This window comes from Alosa alosa, chromosome 22 (genome assembly GCF_017589495.1).
Source record: "Alosa alosa isolate M-15738 ecotype Scorff River chromosome 22, AALO_Geno_1.1, whole genome shotgun sequence".
Taxonomy (NCBI): Eukaryota; Metazoa; Chordata; class Actinopteri; order Clupeiformes; family Clupeidae; genus Alosa; species Alosa alosa.
Window position 1 is genome coordinate 12940764 of NC_063210.1, and position 27060 is coordinate 12967823.

The following is a 27060-nucleotide window of genomic DNA, read 5'->3' on the forward strand; positions in this document are numbered from 1 at the left end:
TTCCGTAGCATTTCTGCCCATAAGGAATAGGGAATAACAAATGAAATATTCCGGCCTATTGTCTGATTTATTTCTTTTATTATCTGCAAATATCAGCCCGGCGGTTTAAAGGATAGCGAGTCTCATTCAGTGGGGTCTGCTCTCGAGGGGGTTGACAGCATATCAACTTTATGCCGCATAAACAGGTCAGGATTGTCTGAGCCTTCCAATATGTTATACTTTAAGGTTTTGAGCATGCAGAATTTCTAAGTAGAAATTGAAAAAAGGGGGGGATGTGAGGTGGGGGGAGGGATTCTTCAGGGGATGCTTCAGAGGTACCCCCACCCCATCTTCCACACGCACACACACATCTTCCTACTCTTGCCTCTGAAATGATAAATTTTCATGCCATCCATTTTTGAGATGTAGAGAACAAAATGTGATTAATATCAAACCAGCAGGAGACCAACACGCAGTGATATCCCGGACTGTTAAGTAATACTCCCCTCCCTAAACAAGATGAGTGACACGGCTTATTTCTTTATTTTCTTGGTGGGCATTTTTTTTTTGTCTTTCCCCTCCAGAGTGCGAGCTTGGTCTGACTCAAAACACACACACACACACACACACACACACACACACCAGCTACGCTGACACCTCTCAGCTGACCATTAGGGAGTTGCTTGGCGCTCATCTCTACATTCTAACTCCTGTGCCAGGCTCTTCTGTGTCAGACAACTTGTGTGACATTTAAATAACTTTGCTGCCTATACAAATGATTCTTCAGTAAAGATTCATCGACCACATCCATATGATGCTTCAGGAAACATGAACAAATAGGCCTAGCTGTTTCCACTCAATAGATACATGACTGAAAAATACAGTAAAGGTTACTGATGTCTTATGCTAATCACAGTTTTTTTTTTAAGCTGCTAAACTGCATGATTTAGTGGCACTGTTGGCCAAATCGGTAGCTTGAGTTCACATCATGAAGATCAAGGGATGGCTAGTAATTTTAATACATTTTTTGAGAAAAAAAAAATGAAGTTGACAAAGTAAGGGCAAATTGAGGGCCACATGCAAACTCCAGCTGATATTTACACTCACATGTTCCCCTGTAAAACTGTGTCATGCAAATTTTTAATATGCCAATTCATATCTGTTACTTAGTATTAAACAGGCTTTATTCCCGTCTTGTTTAACAAACTGCTCTGCATGAATCTCGTCCCACATGATGTGGCTTCCGTGTAAAAATGCGACGCTGCGTCCTTGAAGAGCCAAATAAAGAATGCTTCATCGTCAGTGACCACCAACCGCGACAAATTTATGACTGTCTGCACTGTCTCATCATAAGCACAGAGTACTCAGTAAAATTTCATTGTAGCCCAAGTTTCAGGGGGAAATGAATAGATCTACCCACCAACGCACCCCATCCCACCTCCCTCCTCCCTCCCCCGACCTTGAGGGAAATGTCCCTCCGCCCGGAACAGCAGGCAGTAGCCTGTGCAGTGGAGGAAACTCAGACATCTTCCATTGGCCCCTCTCGCACGCTCTCTCTCTCTCTCGCACGCTCTCTCTCTCTCTCTCTCTCTCTCTCTCTCTCTCTCTCTCTGTTCTCTCTCTCTCTGTGCCTTTGCCAAATAGACAGGCTAAAGATAGCTGGTATTCCACCTTGAACCGATCTGCAACTTCTCCTGGGAGAATTCTAGTCCCTCCTGCAAAAAAATGATATATATATATATATAAAAAAAAACTCTCCTGTAGTCTCACTCAGACTCAACATGGGACACCACTGTCGTGCCGAAAGGGGGACGGCACCACCACTGCATACGGAAGGAGGAACCCGCACTTTAAATCAAGATAAAAGACTGAAATGGAAAATAATTGGTCGAACATACCCCCCCTGAGGAGGCCCGTCCCCCCTCGGTACGACGAGGCCCGGTAATGGAAACACATGGCTGAGGGCTGGGACGCTGTCAGTGGCCCACGCCGTGACAGTCCTTTCTGATAATCTGGCCTGCCATAAAATTAGAATGGCAAATACCTCCTGACAAAGATGCATGTTCCTCCTTCTATTGTCCTCTCATAAAAAAAATAAAAAAAACTCTTCACTGGTGACTCGTGGAACGCTGCAAACTTCAATTTAAATTTACAGCGCCACGAAAGGAGAAGTGATATGCACTCAAATTTTTTTAATAACCTATTAAGTTACGACTTCAATTTCATTTTATGAATATTTTCCTTGGGGAGCAGCAGCCATCACCAGAGAAAGATAGAAATTTAAAAAAGATAAATAGTGCCATTAATCTACAACATTTCTCTTCCATTATCCTTGAAAATGAGGAGTTATTTTTGCTCAGATCCTCACGTAATTAGCTTCTTACACTTGATTCACTAGCCAGAAAATGACCATGTTCAGAAAATTAAAAATTTGTCATTAAGTGGGATTTAACATAATATCATTTATCTTTATATATCCCCCAGCTGACAAGCGACAGCCTTGGATGTTGATCAGCCTTTTGTGTTGAAAGCAGCCACCAAACAGTAAGTGTCTGTGTGCCTTATAAACTACCATTATAATGACTATCCCCTTGATTAGAAATTGTGTATTCAGTTTTGTCTGGGGCCATTTTTATGTATGTGTGTGTGTGAATTGCTCTTTCAAAGCCACTGAAAGAAAACTGTCTGGACAAAAAAAAAAAAACGAAAATTGGTGGTTAAGTTTGTACGTCTCACATTTACCCATGCAGCAATTTTCAGGCAGCATTACAGCTACTGTGCACGACTGCTGCGTCACCATGTTTATTTACAATAATGCTGACCATTTATCAAAGGATGCCTAGTGGTAATCGTAATGTATGAAAATGATACAATCATGCAATGATACTATATATGCATCAGGACAATCATTCATTGCTGAATAAAAATGAGAGATACATTATTTGTTTTATGCTTTGTTTTCAGTCAGTCTTCAGTCATTAAAGCTAATTTCATAAATCCCTGTCATGTGATGGTTGACTTTTCCCTTCCTGACATTGTACATAATAGTGTGGAGTATTTTTAAAGAATCTTGGCCTAGATAATTTTAGTCATTAGTCAACACCAATAGCAAACATGGTTCTTTGCAACACAGACAAGTACGAAAGTCAATTTTTTAACTTTAAACTTGATCTAATTTCTGTTCTATGACTAGCTGTCACACATGACTAGTTATTTTTTCCCTTTACTTTTAAGTTTAGCTTATTTATTTTCTTGGTGTGCTGAAACTCAAAAGCCTTCATATTTAATTTATAAATAGACATCTGTACCTAAAGCATTATGCTATATTGCATCAGCATTTTAGGAGTGCATTGTTTGCTTATGACATTTTACAGGGCCTGTAACACATTTGCAAAACCAAACCTTTTGAATTTTTCTTCGTTCACTGAGTCATAATTTTACACAGAAGCTTGTGTTGATGTTTCTTTTAGCACGGTTTGCAATTCGCTGCAATAAGAGGGCTCACACCAGCCACTAACAGTATTTGAGCATGTTGGAACTTTAATTGTTTTTACTTAGTGGTATAGTAAGTGGTACAGTAAGACGCTGAGAGTTAGATCATCTGCAGAGACGAAACAGCAGGAAATCCTTGGCAGTTTAGCAGATCATCAAAAACAGGCTAAGAAATGGATCTGATAATAGAGCTATCTATCTATCTACTTTGCCCATTTATTTGCATATAAGGAACCTAAACATACACACAGTATACATAACATATCTTTCAACAGTATGACACATTCTAGAACTTTCCAGACATAGTTACATGTAATAGTAATAGTATTAGTAGTAACATGTAATAGTAATATTAGTTTGTATGCATTTTGCAGTAAGACATTATAATGTTATTGTTTTTTAGCTTGTTTTGCTTTTTTTAAATGATTCCTTATTGTTCCCCTGCGTCAACAAGATCCCACTGTATCCAACCAACTGGAAAGGCGATAACTTGTATGAGGTGCCATGGAGACCTCTCATCTTACGCTCATTCAGTCCTCTCCTATGCCTACCTCCCTCCAAACACAGGCCCACTGTCTACACACTCAAAACTAATAAACTCATTTAATAATAATATGTGAGGCTAGGCTGGTAATAAATCATTATGGGAGAGAGACTTTCACCCACCTACACACACACACACACACACACACACAGCATTGCAGTGAGGCAGTGACCCCATTGAGCGTGTGTGACAAATATGCTAAATTACTGAGGGGAGTCAATTAATTTCACCTGCATTTTTTTTTCCTTCTTTCTTTCTATACTCCTCTTTTTTGTAGAAGGATTTTTAAGTCATGTCAGATAGAGGTGGTGTCAGCCTGGGTACTGTCCTTCAAGTCTGTCCTTGTAAACAATAGCCCTGGGAAGGATTCGTTTAACATGGCAAATAGTCTGTTTACCCTTCCGTCAACAGCTTTAATTGGTGATTTGATTGTCTTCATGTGTGCAATGAGGCTCTAGGCTTTGGCTTGGGTGGCTACAGAGAAGTGTGTGTGTGTGTGTGTGTGCGTGCGTGTGTGCATGTGTGTGTCATGACGCAAGAACCCAAAGAGTCCCTACAATGGTCACTGAGAAAATAAAAACATGTGACTCCCACAGAAGAATACAGACACTTCATAAATCGTTGGTTGGACTTAAACCCTATTCCGGATGTTAGTCAACCAAAACCACATCATTACAGGCCTCTAAGGCAAGCAAACATCAACAACAATACCAACAACAACAACTAAAACACCAACAGCAACTTACAAAAAAACTCTTCCCAGCCACATTTTTCTAACCCCCAACCCCTTTCTAAACGACACCAAGTGGCTTACATGCGATTCACATCGATTCATTCAGTTCCCAGGGGCTCAAACCAATCTCTCTTGTTCCCAGTCAGCCCCGCTCAGCTCAACCTGCAGCTGCCATCAGGCCCATTAATCCATCCGCCGAAGATGACTATGACTGATTCGGCCGCCAAACAATCAATTTGTATCTGCGGCGTGGCGTTCCCCTCTGCGCGGATGCACGAAATATCATGAAAAAGTGTCACTGGTAATAGTTCCAGAAGAATGAAATAATAGACTAATAAGGCAATCAGCATTTGACCTTGGAGGACAGCTAATTCATCTGACCATCTATCTTAATTATTTCCCTCTGAAACGGTTACAAAAGAGAAAACTGAAACAATTCATTCGTTCGGCGGTGACAAATCCATTTTTTATCCCTTCGGAACACTTCTCTCTCTCTCTCTCTCTTTTTATTCCCCCCCTTTCCTTCCTTCCTTCCATCTCACATGATGCTGCACTTCCACGCCATGAATTGTGGAGCTTTGACACCAACAGTAGGGGCTCCTCAAACATGCAGTGTTTGGTCAACAGTGGCTCAATATCACTGTATGGTCCTCACACAAAACCTCCCCAATGAAGACATTCTCTCTGTCCTAATGCACTGTAAAAGGTAATGACCAGTTTTAATGTATCATGTTTGCGTGTCTGTGTCAATATTTTAATATTTTCATAAAGCAGACAGCTGAAAAAGCTCTAACCCTAGGGTATGCAAAACCATTTGTGCGTGTGTGTGTGTGTGTGTGTCTGTGAAGTCAGACAAATGGAGATAGTGAAGGTCAGAGCAGCATTTCAGGTTGGTGTTCCACCTGAAAGAGCTGGCAATACTGATTTTAACAACAACAACCACAAAAAATAGAATGGGCGACACAGAGAACCAAACCCAACCCAGCCATCAAAAAAACCCTACCCATGTGAGCAAGAGCTAACCACCCCTCCACCTCCCAGAGGCAACCCCCAGTACACACACACACACACACACACACACAGAACTCCCACCCACCCCTAGGTTTTTTCAGAGACGGCAGAAGGCAGAGGAGGATGCGTCTGGGAGAAAGCTGCGAAAAAGGGGCATTTGTCAGGCGACAGTGACAAAAGGGAGGGTTGAAGGGGCCTTGCTCGTGCCATTCAGACACAATTTGTAAGCCAGGCTGTTGACGTCGGGCCAAAGACTGGAGAACAGCTGGAGACCCACCATGATTGATAAACGGGGCCCCCAAGAACTTCATTTCGATATGAATGAAGACAAAAGCGCGACAGCGTTTGGCGAGTGTGTAGTGTTAGACCGTCATTAAGTGGCAACACTGGACAAACCCCAGACACTCAGATGGGGTGCATCAAAAAGCAATATAGGGGTCATCACCCCCAGCTGATTATAATCTTTATTGTGAAATAGTCATTTTTAAGCAACTATTTGACAATGAATTTTCCCCGTGGAGGTTTCAGACACCCTATACAGTGTAATCAGGGCCTATAAAGAACACATACACTTAAAGACCTTTATATTTTTCAACTAATTTCTAATTGAATTAAATTGAAGATGTTTTCAGTGATAATATATTTTCACTTGGATAATTTAGTAGCTTATTCAGAATCGAAAAAGAGACACCATACTCAACATGGCAAATCTGAATTTGACATTTTCATTTTTTTATTCAAAGTTTAGCTTCAGAGTTTGGACTGTGTATTTTTTTGGCAGATATGACACACATTGATCACTTTTTTTTTTTTTAAATGTGAAGCATTTTTTTCCATCTCTTTATCCACTCAGGCAAACAAAAAATGCATGGCACAGACTCACATCTCTTTCCTGTTGAGCCGAAATTCTTGAGACTAATCTCATCAGCAGCTCCCTATGCAGCAGTGTGTCCAAACCATGGCGATAATCAAATTCAGTATTCAATATCGACAGCGGTAGCGCCCGGCCGCGTTACAATACCCCCCTGCCGTCACAGACTTTTACCCGAATTTGTGACCCATGTGGGAAGTGGGTCACTGAGACAGAAGATGACCAGTTCAGTCATGGATGAGATTATCTGTTCATTTACAGGGTTCACTGACTTATAAACCTACTGGAAACATCTTTATTATGAATTGATTTACCCTGTTGGTTTCCTGTCAGTGGGAACAGGCAGGGAAGTCCACTGTTGTTTTGAGCACATATGTATTGGTTTGTTTACAACAACAAAAAAATCAACAATCATTCTTGTGGTCCAGAGATGATAGCTGTTATGGTCGGCTAGAATACTATCCCCCACACCGCTTAAATCCCCCTTTTTAAAAAAGGTTTTCTTTTGCTTTGAATGAGAGAGACGTTTTCCTTACCTAACACTGGTGGTTTTTTTGTAATCATTCATTGGGCCCAGTGTAGTGGGCACATCCAACCTTGACCTATTCAATGGCTGGGTAGTTGCTACAGTGCCGCGCAGCAAATTGAAAAGTTTTCCATGCTAAGTGAAATGTATGGCCCCTGACTGAAGTCCATAAAAATTGGGGATTGTTCCATTTAATTCGGAATTCTATTTCAGACGTCCCTCAGTCTTCTCTACGGGGCCACATCCATCCAGCAATACCGCTCAGAGTCAAGCTGCCAACGTCGAGAATGAATGAGTGAATATTGATGAACCTGAAAAATCCACTGGGTGTATATGTATTATATATATATATATATATATATATATATATATATATATATATATATATATATATATATATATATATATATATATATATATATATATATATATATATATAACCACCCCCACAATCACCACCTTCTCTGTTGTGGAAAACAGCCATGGGGTGGGTGTGTGGAGGGTGTGGATGATGAGGGAAAATTGTGAGTATGAATCCACCAGGAGAGGGAAGCGTCCTTCTCAATATTCAGACGAGAAGCGTTTGGAGTGAAGTTTCTCGGAAGGAGTTATCAATCTCACTTTGATGCGAAGAAGCTTCATTTGTTTGTGAGGGATGTGAGGGTGCTATTTAAGTGACGATGCCAATTCTTCAAAACCCACTTGCGCCTGACACCCCATTGCCTCTGTGTTTATTGTCTCGGACCCAAGTTTTGGGGGGACCCATGATAGAAATTGGACGGACGTAAACTGCATAGCTCAGAAGATGGAAGTGGTGGAGTGTGTTCAGTGAAAAAGTTGAGTTTTGCAGGTTTGATTTTATTTATGGTGCTGATACATGTCTTGTGAAGCATCGTTTTAAGGAGCTCTAAGGAGCATGTCTTCAAAGATAGACACATGCGTGACTGCGCACCATTTATAAATGAGTTAAACTGCATCAAATCAGTAGTATTTCTTAAGAAATCAATATTTAAAAGTAAAATGACTGTCATTATTATCATTTAAATAATATATTACAATATATATGTATTTATTTATTTATTTATTTTTTTGGGGGGGGGGGGGGGGGGGGGCCACAAAGCAGTTCTGCTTTGGGCACCAACATAGCCAGCAGCGGAACTTCATGCATATAAGTAATTATTTAAAATGACAGTGATAATGGTATTGATGTTATCAATCTACAGAACATATATAACATTAGAGATATATGTGCCAATTTCCATTAACAACTTAAAAAGGACTGAGAACAAAATAATAATACAAAAATATCCATAATTATGTGATAAAAAATATAAAAATATATATTTTATTGGTGAATAAAATTAAATAAACCCTCATCAATCAGTGACCAATTTAAAAACAATCATGCTTTGATATGAGATTATAATTTTCATAAGATGATTTTGTTGCTGAAAGACCAATTCCAGCTAGTAAATTTTTTAAAAAAATCAATGCTCACATAATGATATAATAAGCCAATGCCAAAGTGTATCGGGTTTTAGAGGGAAACTATTAAGGACAGCTTACACTACTCTGTATGCACAGAAGCCATAATAATATAAATGGCTATTATTCCTTTGTATAGTCTTCACAAAGTTTCAATGTGGCTAACAATGATAACCATATTAATATCAACGTTAGCCCCTTTATCTACCATAACACCAGCGTATGCCTTCCTTTCAGTTTCAAATACATTCTTAATGACACTACAACTCCAGCATTCCAAAGCCTGGATTATAGATTCTCTGACCCATGCAGCCTCACTCTCTCTAACACACACACACACACACACACACACACAAACCTGAACACCCACGGAAACTTCCAGCATCAAGGAGGCAGGGAGTCATTCTTCTTGCAGTTTTAGCTGTGCAATGGGCCATGTGGTTCCCTGTGAGTGTGTGTGCATGGGAGCCAGGCCTCGGTTGAGCCTGGTTTACCAACACTATTGATTGCAGGTGATGTTCTGGACAGGGTCCATCTGACCTCTGGAGGGGTTTAAATACATCATTGTCCGAGCGAGACCTCCTGAGACTGCAGTTTAGTGTGTCTCTCTGTGTGTGTGTGTGTGTGTGTGTGTGTGTGTGTGTGTGTGTGTGTGTGAATGAAGTCCACAGTCACTCTGTGTGATACACAGTGCCTGTTGAAGGTGTTTGTCCATGGAACAAAAACAACTGAAGTCAGGCGTGTCTCATGTGTTTTGTAAGAATATAAAACATTTGTAAATGTGTTGAGTTATACCATGATCAGGTGCACAAGAAGGATTAAAACGGTAAAATAGCCCTCTATGACATGCAACTGTATCCCAAATACCATGATTTTAAGAATATTTATACAAAAATTTGCTTGCTCCAATAATCTTGTGAAATATTTAATGAATAATCCTAAATCTGGCCTAACTATCATTTAACTTATAAACAAATAATCACAGCGCTCTCAAATAGTATTGTGCTTACACTGGAACAAGGGCTCTTGAATTCAGAGTGTGGTCACATGTATTTCAGTAGCAGATACTTTTCTCCAAATCGGGTGACGTTTCAAACACTTTACCCATTTTACCAGTGCGCTAGCTCTCTGGGTAGCTCCTGACCTTGGCGTTGCCAGTAGCAACCTCTCTATAGCAGCCTGTTTGTTTGCTCAGCGGCATCATCAGCCTCCACCTGACCTGTTCTATCTTTGAAGTTTTCCCAGTCATCTCATTGAGGTCTCATTTTCACTCCTTTGCACGCCATCCATTTATCTCTCCGACACACGAACCAGACGGGGGGGAGTTACTGACACTCGAGTGGGCATCCATCCAAGTATGCATCACATCACAGTAAATCAATTCATTCTCTCACCCTTTACACTGCATGCTAATTAGGAATATTATTAATAAGCAATCATGTTAACATTTACCCGGGTGTGTGTTTCTGTGTGAGTGAGTGAGTGTGTGCGTGTGTGTATATTTGTGTGTGTGTGTGTCTGTTTGTCTCTTTCTGTATGTGTGTGTGAGAGTTTACTTGAGAGTGTAGGTGTATGTTTTTGTGTGTGTGTGTGTGTGTGTGTGATGTTTAGGTGTGTTAGCAAGGTCCATTTCTCCAATATATCTCAAAGCAGTTGATGTAAAGCCAGAGAGACATGGGCTTACCTGCCAGTAGAGAAGTACTTCACCAGCTATCAATACAACATGAGAAATGGGGAAAAGGTGTGTGTTTGTGTGTGTATGTGTGTTTGTCGGAATGTGTGTGTGCCTCCAAGTGTGAGCTTTTTTATGAGAGAGAGACAGAGAGGAGTGTGTGTGTGTGTGTGTGTGTGTTTGTGCATGATTTTAAATTAATTAACATCAGACCTCTTGTAGCCGTTCATTTCTGTAAACAAACATTCTAATATGCGGTAATTAATCCAATCTGCCAAGCCTGGGCCCCCCCACCACCACCACCACCTACCCCCCCAGGTGATCCTTCTCCACTTCACTCTGTGCTCCTGGTAAAGAGTTTATTACCCCTCCACAGAGGGTGATGGAGAACATCTCCCCATCCCACTCACAAAGCCTTGCAGCACAAGGAGCTAGCTGCCAGAGAACCAGACGTTTACACTGGCAGACCTTATATATCCTACACACAGTATATGCCTTATTTGTACTTTTAACATGAGTTCAAACAGCGGGGTCTGTAAGCCTGTTGAGGAAAAACATAAAACAAATGTTTTGTCATTTTTTTCCTTCTATGTTTATAGTCTCGGTGTAGTTTTGGAAACAATATGTTCCTTCCACATATTACCCCAATGTTCTAACTCCGTCCCTCTCTCTCGCTGTCACAAACCATATCTACCACACACACACACACACACCCACAGACAAAGACACACACACACACACACACACACACTCCCATCAAAAATGCTTGCTATCTTCCACCCTCACACACACTGAGTTTGCTTTAAGCCCCTCATGGGCCATGATTTTTGAATCAATTCACTGTTACTTATTTTATTTATTTATCTATTTCAGTTGCAGGGCCACGGCATGGCCAGTCCAGCTATCAGTCCAGCCCTGGCGGCCGGTGGCGCTGGACTAGAGAGAGAGGGAGGGTCCAGCACGGACGGCTGGGCTGCACCTGGAAGAATAAGGTTTAATCTGCCAGATAATGAGGGGAGTGTTTGTCTTTTTTAGGTGTCTGTGTCTCTCTGTGTGTGTGTGTGTGTGTGTGTGTGTTTGAGCATATGTGGTGGTATAGATGTGTGTGTGTGTGAGATCATATGTGTTGGTATAGATGTGTGTTTCTGATTGTGTATGTATATGTGTGTGTGTGTGTCAGAGGAGGTGCACCTTCATGTCGGAGTGTTCATGTGTGTACGTGTGTGTTCAGGTATGAATGCGCCTGTGTGTATGAGTGAGCATATCACAGCACCGCATCCAGTATGTGTCTGCGAGTGTGTGTCTGTATAAGCGTTCTGCGTGTATGCAAGCGTGCATCCCCACATGTCAGCTGCATGACTACCCTGGGCTGCCTCTCCCATCCTCATGCTGCTGCTGCTGCTGCTGCTGCTGCTACACTCCTTCACAAGCGACTAGCCTGGCAGCGCCGCTAGCCATTGGCTTGGTGGCGGAGACGGGCGGCGGTAATAGCATGGCAGTGACAGTAACAGTGGCGGTGGTGGTAGCGGTGGCGGTGGTGGTGGCTGTGAGGCTCCCGTGCTCCATTTGCCTGTTAATGAGCGCTGTTGTCATGGGTACCCATGTGTGCCATGTCGGCAGGCGAGCGGGCGGCACTTTCACCTGGCGCTCTGACCAGCGAGCAGCGCAGTCAGCCCAGGCGGCCCCCCGCCAACAGATGTTTGGCTGCGAGTGTGCTCGCACGGGGGGTGGGGTGGGGGTGGGGGTATGTGGGGGCGAGTGGGTCCACCAGGGACATGCATGGTCAGAGGGCCCTGGAACTATAGCTGGGGACAAGAGCCACACCGTCTGTCTTCCTGCATAACACATGCACACTAAAACAGGGCCCTAGCTGGTGTTTTGCCTGAGAAAAGCAGCCTAAAGATCAGATGAGAAAGATGTCTGGTTTCGGAATGCCTAAAAAAGGTACACATACTGTGAATTTAGGAGCGCAAGATTAATTGCTTCGCAAAATAGTAATATTTGGATTTGGAAACTGAGAAAATATGTGGTACAGAATTTGAAACACAAAAAAGTTTCAAATGTATTCAGAGAATATGAAGACCTATAAATCTCTACATCTCTTTGAATGTGGGGTTGTCACAGGCTTCTGAAAAATGCTGAATGCTGACCAGTGCGCCCAAGCAAAAAGGATTGCTATGTAATGACCACTTTGTTTATGCATCCATTTGTTTGTTTGTTGACGTTGCTGCTGGAATGAGCATATGTGTGTGTGTGTGTGTGTGTGTGTGTGTGTGTGTGTGTGTGTGTGTGTGATTTACGAGAGGTCGCTCCTGCTCCTGATCTCCATGCCATAGGATGGATGGGCAGGGCTGCAGTCATTACATCACTGGCTGACAACCGCACTTAATTACTAATGATGAGGTGAGGCCTCCATTTGCTGTGTGCAGCCCAGGCCTGTCCCCTGGACACATGGGCCACGTCCGGGAAGGAAGGGTTATGCAGACATCAGAGACGAGACAGCTGTGGATCCATCAGCAGCTCCGAGCTTAAACGTTGCATGGTTTTGTTTACCGATGGCAAGCGAATTTGTCCAGGGATAAAGTGGGTCTACAGATGATGACTGTATTTGTTTTATCAATGTCATGCCAAGTACCAATGATTGATCAAGACTCCCCTCCACACACACATTTTTCACTTTTTAGCATATTTTACCTGCAACAGGCCTTTTTGTAAAACCTTCAATAATCAAAATGGCACAATCTACAATGCAAACACATTTACAGCTGATAACAGAAAAATGAAGACTTTAGAGAAGACTATCTTCACTGTCTGTATCTGACAATGTGGTAAGATATGGAATATTAACAATGACACGCACATCAGGTGTGAGTACTTATAGTGTTCTGTCGGCCTGTCATGTGGTGGGAAGCGGCTAGCAGTGTGCTGAGCACATTGACTTCAGCACAGCTTTCCCATGCAAGGCAACCCAATGCTGACATTCACTCCCACGTGCAAGCAAGGTAGCCTGGGCCCAACTACTTTCTGATTATGTGAAGATGGATTAAGAGCACACAGTCAAAAAAGTCCACAAACACACACACACACACACACACACACACACACACGTCAAGCTGTCCCCGACACGTCCTAAATATGCATTAAAAAATGGCAGGGTTGTGCGCTTTAATGTGCCCGGCGCTCCTGGAGAAACGGGTAATGGATGCATGGCCTTGAGTGCGTTAATGGAGGAGCATGATTTTTCTCCCTCCTGATTATCCACGCCTGTGTTGACGTACAGATGTAAACAGCCCGCCATCCACACTTCGCTTCCCATCTCTACCCCCTTCTCTTGCTCTCTCTCTCTCTCTCTCTCTTTTTTTTTCTCTCTTTCCTTCCTTCTTCCATCTGCCAGACAATGGCTTCAAATTTTTAATCCATTTGCAAGTGGGGGAACATCCGCAAATTACAAATTGCAGATGTTTTTGGTTTCTTTTTTTCACCCCCTTCCCTCCTCTCTCTTTCTCCCTTCTAAGACTATGCCTGTCTTCCCTTCACCACATTTCACTCCCTCTGTGTGTCTACATATGTTCATCAATGTATCTCTTGTTCTTATCTTTCCACCTCCCTCTCACTCCATACTGACACCCTGCATATGTTCATCTATGTATCTCTAATCATCATCTCTTACCACTTCCCTCCTCTCTCTCTCTCTCTTCTTTCTTTCTCTCCCTTCCTCCCTCCTTTCTCTCACTCTCTCTCTCTCTCTCTCTCTCTCTCTCTTTCTCTTTCTCTATCTCTGTCACTCAGTGTCTCTCTCTCTTCCCCTGCTCTTTGGCAGTCATTAGGCACCCGGCCCCATCATGGCGCCATCTGAGTCTGTCATCATTTGGTAATTAAACCTTTGCTCGTTTAAATATGAAAAGCTGGCGAGGGTACCATCATCGACACTGTTGCACACACGGCACCAACCAAAGGGAGTTCAGAGGATGACATGGAGAGAATCTATGGGGCTTTTGTGACATGGAGAGACCTCTATGAAAGGAAATGACACACGGAACCACTACACACACAGAAAAACATGCTAAAGGATTTGTTTTCAGTTTCTGTAGATCAAAAAATAATAATATTCATTTTTTATTTCAATTTAATTTGGAAAGGATATTTCTTTATATAATTCACAGTCTATTTAAGTGTTAAAGTTTAAGTGCTATGTCAGGTCAAACGTGACATCTCAGACAGGCTGGCTAAATGATCAGTTGCTGCAAGTCTAGGCCCAAACTAATCCTATAGTGCTATCATGCATCCTCCACATATGACTGGGTCATACTCACTGGCCTGTATCTCGATAAGCCCAGTCACTACTACTGACCACTCCTGAGTCCCCTACTACTCCACTCCTCAGCTTGCTGTAACATGAGTAAAGACGCTAGCTCTCAACACAAACACATAACAGTATCACATGAAGTCACTAGACCCCAAACCAGGGCTTCGGACAGCTTCAAGAGTAACCTCTACAACAAAGCACAACAACAGATCTGACACTCTTCAAATGTCTTTATCCATAACCCAGAACAAACTAATCTGTTAACTGTTAAATTAATTGGCAGCTATGCCAGCTATAATCGGTTTATGTCACTTTTTAAGGAAAATACCTCAAAATTCCAGCTTCTTAAATTTCAATATTTTCACGTTCCCCTTACTCTTCTATGACAGTACAATATCGTTACTGTGTGGACAAAACAAGATATTTGAGGACATAATCTTGGGCTTTGGGAAACACTGATCAACATTTTGTTTTCACCATTTTCTAACATTTTGTCAATCAAACAACTAATCGACAAATTGAGAAAACATAACATCGACAGATTAATCGGCTATGAAAATAATGGCTAGTTGCAGCCCTACAGCTCCGACCTAGGCTCTCTCTCTCCGCGCGGCTCCCCAGCCTCGACTGCTATTGGCCGGGGGAGGGAGGGGAGCCCGACTTCGGCTATGGCGCTACGACTCCCTCCACAGATCAAGGTCACAATTTTCATGATCATTACAGCACGGAAGGTGACAGGAAGCATTTACGGAAGTGATCAGGGGCTTATGTGGAAACTGCTCATCCGTGGGTTTCGCCGGAGAGCAATATACAAGCAATACACACACACACACACACACACACACACACACACACACACACACACACACACACACACACCGACGGACGGATGGACACGCGCCTGCCTGCGTGTGCGTGCGTCTGTGTCTATGTTTGCCACATACACAGATAGACACAAAGACTCAAATGCACTGACACACACAACCTACTCAGGCATGTGCACTCTGCTCACTTTCTATAAACACAGCTAGGGACCCTTAGTTCTTAAACTGTGAAATTACTGTGGATCAACATCTTGCCCATAAACACACACATTTTCTATTTCTCTCTCTCTCATTTGCAAATACTCACAACAAAAATACATTACCTATGATAGGTCTATGCAAAGATATACCCAAATATATGAACATGAATGCACACACGCACACTCACAGACACACACACACACACACACACACACACAAACTGCAATAATGCTTAACTACATAAACAACTTAACCGCATTCAGAAGTAAAGGACAATGGGGTACAAAAAGAGATATTGTAAATAAACCCTCGGAATAATGAAGATACAAAGGGGCAATCTGACCATGCGCGCAAACATCTCCACACAAGGCCTGGAATGACACGGATAATTCTTCATATGTTGCATCATCATCAACATGCATCATAACGAACGCTTACGGGGAGGTGATGACAGAAAGAGACATTATGAAATGGGAATCATAACACATGACACCAGTATTTGCATTACTATGGGCAATATGTCATGACACCAGAGGGAACCAGGGAGGGAGACCCATCGCTGCAGTGGCCCCAGGGCGCGAGGGCCAGCAGTGCTGTTTCCCATATTGTAGCCATGTGATGGGAAGCTGTTTCGTGTCGGCTTAAGAGGAAAGCAGCTGGTTGGGACACCCCTGTTCTGCTTCGGGGCAGTGGTGTGCGTTCACACACACACACACACTTTAACACACACACACACACACACACACACACACACACACACACACACAGAGAAAGACACCCAAGAAGCAGACAAGCACAGGTTCAAGAGGTTTGGTAACACATTTACTATTGGGAAGAGGACTAAACTAAAATGACCATGAGTCATTTCTGCATGAACTGGATATATTCCATTTCACATGGACAATATTTAAATATGCATAAACTTGTAGCTGTAAAAGACTAAAGTGCAATAGTGTAGGCAATATTGCTATATTAGTTTTTTGAAATGATTTAGAAATTAGCAAAAGGCAATAAATATGCCTTAACACATACAGATTGAATTTTAATGGTCACAATTCAAACATGTTATCATTTCTCACAATAAAATGCAATGCAATGTTCGTGATTTGATCAATATAAAGGGCAACAAAACGTTTGACTTTCATCCAACGACAAGAATTCCAAAAGCAAGCATGTCGCCTCTTGTATGCTAAGCGACAGAACAGTCGAGCGACTGTGTTAATTATGAGACGCGCGCATCGTTAATAAGTTATGTTTCTTTGTCATTTTAGCTTTTTAATGGAGGCGAGGCATTCGTCACACAGCTGTTTGGTGGGTTGCAATCACAGTGTGCCGGTGCCTGCCACCGGGCGTGGGCGGCAGGGGCTGAGGTCCCGTCGACTGAGGCACACGTTTGACTATTCATGTGGAAAGTTTGAAGGGGTTGAAGTGGGGGGACTTATATTTTCCCAGAAGGCCATGATATAAAAATCTTTTCTACAATCCAAAAATCCCACTTTTAATCCAGCACTTCGGGGCACATTTAACAATTACCCTCAAATCTGCATATTGTATGAACTGCAAAAACACCTCTCAGGTCTATAACGACTTCTTATTCCTTTGTGCTTTAACTATATTAGTGTTAAAGTGATGGGATTATGGTTAGCAGAGAAGGTCGTTAGATTGCTGCCTATTTCATGAGAAATAATTGAATAGACATGTTATCTTACATTTAAAATATTTGCAAAGATATTAATATTACTAATTAGTTGGAATATTATATAATAAACTAATAGTAATAATAATAATAATAATAATAATAATAATAATAGGCTAATATTAATAATCGACTAACAATAGACTGATAACGACTTGTTCGTAATAACACGCCGATGATAATACCTTAATAATAATCGTATATCATAATATGACATAAGAACTTCACATTAATTAATATTCCCTTTGCTTAAAATGCTAATAAGATGTTAATTTGTCTGAATCATTTGTTGTACCGGAGGCAGTCAGAATTTCGAAAGCGGTACAGAATGACTAGTTTAGTGCTTAGGGTTAGCAAAGTAATTTAACTGAGACAATACTAATCAAAGTCATTAAACTCGAATGCATTTGCTTGCCATTTCATCTCTCGTGTAGCCCAGCGGTACTCATCTAAATCTTCGCAATTTCCTTTATTTGCTACTTGGTGTGTGTGAGAGAGAAAGAGAGAGAGAGAGAGAGAGTTATTAGCTGCCAGCTGTCATTTGATCTATAAAATGTCGTTCATTTGAATTCTTAATAAATAGTCTAAAGGCACTACCGTTTTACAGCTGCACTCATCGTAGCATATTTCTGCTGTATGGCTCTTATAATCTCAAATATGGGCTTATAACAGTCGTAAAAGTTTAACTGTAAATTTTACTCCCATTCTTAATTTTTGATGGTATTCCATGAAAGACAGTCAGTTTAAATGGACTATCGTCACCATGGGCAACTCTCTTGACATATTCAGTTGAATATTTTGAAAGGAACATGAAACCGCAAGTGATCCAGTGCTTGCGCCAGGAGAAATCAGTGCCGTTCTGCAAGGCGAGCTGTGACATGCTACTTTTTAAACATGATGTTGGCACGTCAGCATGTCAGTTGGGAGGTATATGTTCTATCATTCTCACCAATCAGTTATAACCGACCAGCCCTTTGTGATTAACATGTAGTAATAAATGCTATAAGCGAAGCACCTTATGCCCTTGGGTGCTTGCGCCATTTGGGCTGTCCAAACCGTGGATGAAGTTCGAGTTCGGTTGAATCCCCCACAGGGCGAACAGTCTTCCCAGCAATCACACCTAGTGATTTGACCGGAGTTTCACAGATTTTCACCACAGATGTGTACACGCCACCGAAACAGTAGGCCTACACGTCTAGGCCGTTCTCGAAGGTCACCCCGGGTCCATACCTCTAGTAGGTTATTCCTTCTCAATCTTGCATTGTCTTTCACTCTACACTATTTTTTTGTATTCGAGAGAACTGCGCTGAGTGCAACGTTTGTGCTCAGAGAGATGGCCAGCTCTGCTACTTTTGGCCATGTAGCCTACATTTGGCTACGTTTGTATGTTTCCATTTGCTATCAAAGACAACGACATTAATATGATGATGATGATGATGATGATAATAATAATAATAATAATAATACGTTAACGGTGATGGTGGTAACGAGGAAGATGATGATGTCAGTGATGTATATCTTACAGAAAGACTAACATTAGGCCTTTTCAGCATTAGGCCTGAATATAGTCGGTTTGGCATAACAAAGTCGAGGAAAGGGGTTTATGTACAGAACTGTGTTTCATTGTTTTATTCCATGCAATGAGAAACAGAAATAACACATTCAGTTCATTTAGCATTTCGTATTGGGTCTAAATGGCTAGATCAATGGAAAACAGTTGTAATGATGTAATTAATTAGGTCAGAATTAAAAGCCAGGGCAAAATCAATCTCTGAAGGTGTCCTGGATGAAATCAAATGGCTGGCCCATCTGTTCATGCGCATGAATAAGCTGCTGGAGCTGACTCCGAAGTAAGGTGCTGAAGACACCCGGCAGTCTCCCCTCTTTGGTCACACTAAGTCTACGAAACAGACGATTTATACGAAAGAAATACATAGGCTACTTCTAGTCGATGATCAGCTTACTACAGTTTTATGTGGAATTTGTTCTGCAGCCTGTAAAGATAGACATTCCAAATGCAGACGACTGATTAACAATTAGGCTATGTTGGTTATCATCAGGAAAGAAATTAGGCTACTAATAAAACAATAACCTTAAGCCTAAGATGAGGGAAAAATCTATATTTTTAAATAGCTTTATTGTAATCAAGTGAATATCCAACACATTTTAGTGAAAATATTGAAAACTAGCCTATGTGAATATAAGAGTTAAATGCCGGATTGAAGAACATCCTTTCAGTCGTAGTAGGCTATTTTTACACCAAATACTACAAAATATTATTTATTTTAAGTGACAACTGGCTTTTGTTTAATTAATGGAATCAGTTCCACTCACTTGTATATTAGCTCATACCGCTGAAGAAGGAATATCAAAATTAGCCATGACTCCTTGATGTAAGTATGTAACCTATAGGCCTATATTTAATATATAATTAAAACCATTCATTAATTCACGTCTAACAATTACTGCGCCGGCATCTGTTGGGAACAACGACAAAACAAATGAAATTGCATAACACGCTATAATAAGGCTATTCTGTGCAGAATGGAAAATGTTGCTAGATTTTCTGTCAAAAAAAAATCGCTCCTGATAGTTCGTCTTTAAGGTTCAATGATCAACTTACACCCAGTGATGTCTGCTTCCGAGTGAAGAGCGGTCGTCGGGTCTGTTGGGGAAAAGCATATCGATTGGTGACGTTAGCTCGCATCCAGACCCTATCGGTGCGCTCCAGCATAACCTAAAGTGCTCGAAACAGCGTCAGGAGAAAGAAACACCTCCCTCCCATCCGTATTAAGTAGCCTATTTTAAAACACCTCCCTCCACTCCGTATTAAATATTTCAAAACTTTTGGAAATTTTTTTTAGCCAAGTGTGGTCGTTTGTGCAGCAACCAAAACACATGGTTTCTGTATAAGTGTCTTATAGAGTCGGCAGTACATGCAGCACAAGTGCATTCTGCCTTGTTTACATTCAGCCCCTTTCACTTTTCCCAAGACCATTAGCAAATGGGAGCTAAGATGGATTGCATTATATCACTTCTCACGTCAAATCTAAGTCTAACATTCCGCGTTGTGTTAATGTACCTTCTATGTAAAATACCACGCGAATAATAGTGAAACGCAATAATAAGTACATTTCAATACTAAAAAAAACAGCTATAAGGCTACATATATGTTTTTATTCTAATACCGGACATCATGGGGGTTCCTAGTCGTGACCCAGTTAGTTCATCTTTAAATACCTGTCCTAGTGATAGCGGTTACTGATACCCTTATGACTGGCGCACTAGTTTGAGGTTGGTGACTTTCAATAAGCACTGACTAACAAGCCACTGAAATCATAAACTCCATACTTGGTCGAAAAAAAATATCTTTAAAAAAGATTCGGGTCATGCACAACGCTTTCAGTTGTTTAATTTCTACTGAGGGTCTTTTAAGGAGGATTTGACCCTGTGTAACTGCTGAATGGGGTCGGGCCCTGACTAAAGAGAGGGGTTAGCGACCCAGCAGCCGAACAGGGCCGAGAACACGGTGCACGTGCGCCATTCACATTCAACTCAGGTCGCTGCCAGGACAAGTAAACAATGCGGAAGTCCATATTGATGCCACACATTATCTGTTTACAATCACTCAGACATATTTCACTGGGAGACCAAATCGCGTTGTGCATAGGGACAGGGGCAGGGGAGAAAAGAATTGTGGGGTCTTACAGGGGCGAAAAATAACGTAGCTTAAGGGAAGAGTGCAGCGGAGTGTGAAATTACTGCCCATGGTGCTACATATTGTACCAGAAGCTCGCTCCAAAAACAGTAACAAAAAGGAAAACCATCCTCTAACGTGACCAGAAGGTTTTTGCATTGGTCGTGCCCGGTCCTGTTCCTTTGAGATTCCCCACCTGAACAATGAGCGGACCTCGGCTGCATGGGACTAGAGGTTTGGTGTACAGAGGCACAAAATTAATTCTTCCAGGAAGGCATCCTTTTCTAAATACACTCTCAGTCATTGATTTGTTTGAAGTAAGGAGAGGCATCCCTCTCTTGTTCTGTGCAGTCCAAGTGAGAAAATAAATAAATTATTAATTATTATTTGTTATTATTATAATTGTTATGCATTAATAACGATAATGATAATTATTATTTATAATAATAAGAGCATTTGTTGTTGTTGTTGTTGGAGGGCCACTGACAACAGCAGGTGTCAGTGAGGTGTGTCTTTTTTTTGATGACTTCAAGTGAAGTGACTCCCGGTGCAGTCCTTTGAAGTTAAGTTGGAATTGCTACGCATTATTTATGTAGTTCTTTCTGGATAACTAATTAATCTTAAATTGCGCTGGTTCGCTCCATGGGTGTTACGCGCTCATAGGACGACCGAAGTTAATCACTGGTTTAAAATTGTCATGTGTGTCCATCTATTCCCCCTGATGACTTAAACTGGTATAGGCTGTGTGTTTTGTTCAGGCTATGTGTTTTGCCATCAGATTTATTTTCATCGTTCATAGACTTCATATGGTGAATCAGCCTCTCACACAGCTAAAGAATTGAAACGATAGAGCGCCATCTATGGAATGCTACTGACAAACACTGAACATTATATGCTGGCGGGTAGGCTACTGCACCTGTGTGTTTACACGAGTAACATCAGAGTAAGATCGTAATGACATCAGAATGTGGCCAGAATCAAATTTCGACTTGCTGAATAAGATAAAAAAATGAAATGTCTTACATCCCCTTGAATCGCTCACACAACGGAGGTTGTTTGCTTAGGCCTGATGTAGGCTTCAATATGTTGTCAGAAGCAAGTGTTGGCCTATTAGCTTACTTTTATCTTACTGTAAACGTCGCTCTTCATCAACAGTAAAAAATGTTGTTCTTAGAGAAAAAATCTATACACTACTAGGCTCGGTTTTGTTTTCAATTTATGAATCAGTATGCCATAACGCCATGATTTAAGCCACTTAAACTGTGGCGCAGTAACACGCAGCTTGTTTTTCTTGCGCAAAGAAAAAACATGTCCATTTTATCATCTCCTATTTAACATTTAGTCAACTCTTACCTCCAACTCTAAATCGATGGCTTCCTTATTTCCCACCCCTTTCGGAGTGTCAGACGTAGGGACCTCCTCATTTGGGCTCTGGGCTTTTACGTTGGCGAATCACAAAGTGTTGGAATCTACTGCCTTTGTCTGACAAGTCATCCATATAAGCAAGGGGATCTGCTGCGTAGAGGGGGGCGACGGCTTTTAGAAACGCACACACGGAGAGACGGACTTCATTCCTGAACCTAAGACTCAGGCAACACATTCAATTGTAGAGGCAGAGGAAGTCACAAGGCACCCCCAGTGTGTCCATGTTACTCCTGTCATCGGTGTGTGTACGCGGTGTGTGTGTGGTTGAACAAACCCGCGGGTTGAGCGACACAAGGCCACCGGGATCTGGGAAATACAAGCGAAACCACAGGACAGGACAATTTTAAGAAACCTTCCGTTTTGTCTTAATGGTCTTCTTCTGAAACCATCATTGCATCCTGTTTGTTATCGAAAGAGATATTGATTTCCGTTCGAACATTTTGGAGACGAGCTTCGGTCATGCTCGACACTTGACAAACACCTACAGTACAGTGAATTTTCGTTGAACGGACTGTTAAACGGACGACAACTTTTTGAAGTTGCCCCTTTGGCCGTTTGGATACGAGGGGAGAACCTCACTTTGCCAGAAGACCTTTTCACCATTTCTTCGCATTTTTTATCTGCATTACGAGGGCGCCACGGCGACTTCAGTTGATTATCTGTCTTTTCTTTGCTATCCAATGGATATTCACTGCAAAGCAGACCCCTTCTCAGCGATGCACCGTAAGTATCAAGGGAGTATGGTGAAACGTAGCCAAAATATATTTTTGTTCTATCACAGATTATTCAGTGTCTTTGTTGGTTACATTCATTGATAATATCCCTAGATGCTGACATACACCTAAAGACAACACAAACAAAACTAATCCGACGAATCCATGCATGAACTTCAATGTAGCACTATAGCCTTGACAAAACGCGTGGTATTTTGCAAGATGCCGATCATGTAAGAGTAGATTTGGTAAAATTTCTGTGACTGCTGAATTTGGAAAAAAATATGCAAAAAGATGGAAATATTTTTCCCGCACTGGCGTCTGTTTACATAAATAAATGCACCTAATAGGCAACTAATTTGACTATGTAATTCCCTCAAAAAATACGAAATGCCTTTATAAATGCCTACATGTGAAAGCACATAGGATATGATAAACAATTCCTCACGGATAAACATTAAGTTACCACTAAATTCAAATAATTACATTTATTAATTAATACATTGATTTTGGCGAATAATATCTTCATTGACCAAATAAACAGTCAAACAGAGAGGCAAAAGCATTGCAGGCAGATTTGATATTATTTTACAGGTCACATAGTCACATGTTTAAATAATTTAATTATTCTTCCTGTACTGAATAATATGTAATATGAGTAATCAAAGGTCTTTTCAATTATTTATCATAACTGAACAAAGACAATGAATGAGCCTGTAATTTAATAGCCGATGTTGACTTGCAGAATAAAAATACTGCGTAGCCTACACCAAAATAAGAACCAAGTGTTATACGAGTTTGGTAGGGGAAAAGAGTTAATAATGCAGAATGCTCCTATATACACTAGGTTGAGTTTTAAACTATGGTGAGAATTAGGGTCTTATTAAAGAGTGTAGGCTAGATTATCATAGAGAATGTTTGGCCTATTAGAGAATGAATTGTTTACTTTTGCAGTTCAACAATGCAGGCTACATTGCGTAAAGTGCAGCCATAGGCTATAACAAAGACGGCTGAATTTCGCCTTTGCCACATTTCTGAGTTTTACTATACGCAGTGTATATATGCATAACGCGTTATATACACCAGTGCAGAGCGGCTTGTTTCGCAATATCATTGGTTAGAAGTCTGTAATACATTGATCAGTTTCACCCATCATCACACCACTGTGTAACGCATGTTGTAAAACTGCTGGTGGCTGTAATATCATACACAACTTCCATAAATACATCTTATTATGAAAATTACGCAGGTTTTTATTGCGCCATGGCATAGAATTAAAGATGGGTGTTTACCTCCATAACATTACACCATGTATGTATATTTATGCTATTTTTTTCTGCATTGTTGACTCCCATATAGGGCATGGGGGTGTGAACCAGCTAGGTGGGGTGTTTGTGAACGGCAGACCCCTTCCCGACGTGGTGAGGCAGAGGATCGTGGAGCTGGCGCATCAAGGAGTACGACCCTGTGACATCTCCAGACAACTACGGGTCAGTCACGGCTGCGTCAGCAAAATCTTAGGCAGGTAAGAGAGCAAACAAGTGCGTGGAGCCTTAAACCGGATATCCTAGGACAGTCATCCCACTCAAACGCATATTAAAGGGGGAAACACGGTGACAGCCCACACTCATGAAACAGTAATAATAGGCACTAAAGATGCCTGAAACAACAACAAAATAAGAGCGATAGGCCAGTGCGCCAACAATATCAATTAGCTTGACGTCCCCAAACACATCACTTAATGCTCCAGTTATACCATGTGAAATGTGAACGGAGCATAAAGTTCGGTTGTCAAATAAACATTTCATATGTAAATAGCAAAGCCAACACCCTATAGGCTACATACACAAAAGATATGTGCAGAATTCATGTCAGTAAGACATTTGAATTTTCTTGAAATATTTTTCAGCTATCAAAAGGACTTGATAAGGTACATTGTTTATGCACTTGGAATGTCAAAACGAAGAGTTTAATGTTAGCATGAATGTTGTACTTATTGAATGCATGCTTATCATTGTTTAAATTAAATATATATATACATTCCCTTTGATTTACAAGGCTATTCAGCAATTATGAGTGGCTTTGACCGTCTGAATAGCAAAACATTGTAGGCTGTCAGTGTGAAGATTAATTCCTGAAGTAGGCCTACATTCCATTCGCAACTATTCGTCATAATTTGATGTTTTACTTTTCACAGTAACCGTGAAACAGAATACCTATAAGCAAATATTGTGTTGGCGAATGTCCTGATTGCCTTGCGGTATGTTGTTGCAGATACTACGAGACGGGCAGCATCAAACCGGGAGTTATTGGCGGATCGAAGCCAAAGGTTGCTACTCCAAAGGTTGTGGATAAAATCGCCGACTACAAGAGGCAAAATCCTACCATGTTCGCTTGGGAGATCAGGGATAGACTGTTAGCTGAGGGCGTCTGCGACAACGACACCGTTCCAAGCGTTTCATCAATTAACAGGTAGGAACTTTTATCGTATCTTCAGCTGGGATGAACCAAAAACAACGTGGTGGCGCAGATATTTTTGATAGATTTTTCAAACTAATTTAAGTAGCCTATAATAAAAATGTGTGATGTCTAAGCTAGACTACATGTTGTTTGAAGAAGCAGGAAGGTTAATATAGAAATGCATACATGTCATGGAGATCCTCAATCTCGCTGAGGGTGGTCTCAGTATCGCAATTTAATCCTTTCAGTGCGCAACTCCCACAACAATCAGTAGTATATCTTGGTCTGGGACCACCAAAAGCACATCTGTCTGGTTAAAAATCGATCAATAGCCGGTGACCAGATTCCGTTGCTTTGGGAAGTGCGGAGCAGCACAGTCGTTCAATACCAGATCTGCATTAGATTGGGCTCAAATTAATTTGATAACCAGGCTCACAAAGAGAACATCTGAAGAGAGATGTCTGGTCTTTTAAGGTATCGTTAGAGACATAATCTTTGTAAAGGTAGCCTATAAAATTTAAACAAAGCCTCAGTTTAATCTCTTAGAGAATCATAGGTATTCCTTTGTGAAATGGACAGTTAATATGTTTAAGTAGCCTACAGGCTATGTGTCCACTTGTCAAAGACTTTCAAACCCATGCTTCGTGTGCTGTATTTTTTTCTCAGTTGTGAGTCGTCAAAATTGTAAGTCGTCCGGCCTTACAACTGATGAAACGATTAAATTGAATTTATAAGGCAGCGCGCAAACACGGGCCATTTAACCGTGACAAGTGCGCTGCCATACCTGCTGTCCAATAAGCAAGCCACCTCTTTACGGGGATGCGCAAACAAGGTGCTTGATGAAGAATGCCAATAGGTGGGGCGAGGGACATAGACGAGAGAGAAAGAAAGAGCAACCCCCCTATCCATTCACCCACCAGACACACTCATACCCACCCCTCCTGGCCGAGAACGCAGGCGATGAACTTTGGTTAAGAGGCAGTCTTCCACACAGTCAGAATAAGCATTACATTTTAATGAGCACGGGCCGCTTCACATAAGAAAAGGGGGGGGGGGGGCTGAAAAAAAATCATTTCATGCCCCCGTGGTCGCCTAAAAAGGCCTATTTGAGCGGGCTCAAACACATGTATGAGATAAATTCAAAATATACATTAATATCATTAAAGAGGCCCAGCAAACTCAGCATTTAATTAAATTCTCACCAGCCGTTTTTGAAATTGAACACTATGCGTTCTTTGTTTATTTAATAAATTGAAATGTGAATACAAAGAAATATAATTCTGTTACGAGGAGATGATATAGCTATAGTATTCTGGGTTTCCTTTCATCAGACACTCTGAACATATTTGACAGTGAAGAGGGCATTTGGGAACGGATGGGGCTAGATTAACCCTTTTAGTCCAGGGCCTTTCCGTAATTTAGGGA

At 41.4% G+C, this 27060-nt stretch overlaps 1 protein-coding gene and 1 long non-coding RNA gene across 9 annotated transcripts in view; one reads left to right on the forward strand and one right to left on the reverse strand.

Moving 5' to 3' along the window:
- The window catches only part of LOC125287594, a 62069-nt gene that overhangs the window by 26591 nt on the left and 8418 nt on the right, over positions 1-27060 (reverse strand). The window lies entirely within an intron of this gene.
- The window catches only part of pax2b (paired box 2b), a 30922-nt gene continuing 26419 nt past the window's right edge, over positions 22558-27060 (forward strand). For 4 of the 8 annotated variants that reach the window (XM_048233513.1, XM_048233509.1, XM_048233517.1 and 1 more), the window contains exons 1-4: positions 22558-23185; positions 24523-24700; positions 25085-25105; positions 25450-25647. In XM_048233513.1, the coding sequence (XP_048089470.1) occupies positions 23143-23185; positions 24523-24700; positions 25085-25105; positions 25450-25647 (440 nt within the window). In that variant the 5' untranslated portion in view covers positions 22558-23142. The remainder of the gene's footprint in view (positions 23186-24522; positions 24701-25084; positions 25106-25449; positions 25648-27060) is intronic. The other 4 variants (XM_048233515.1, XM_048233512.1, XM_048233510.1 and 1 more) reach the window with 3 other exon arrangements.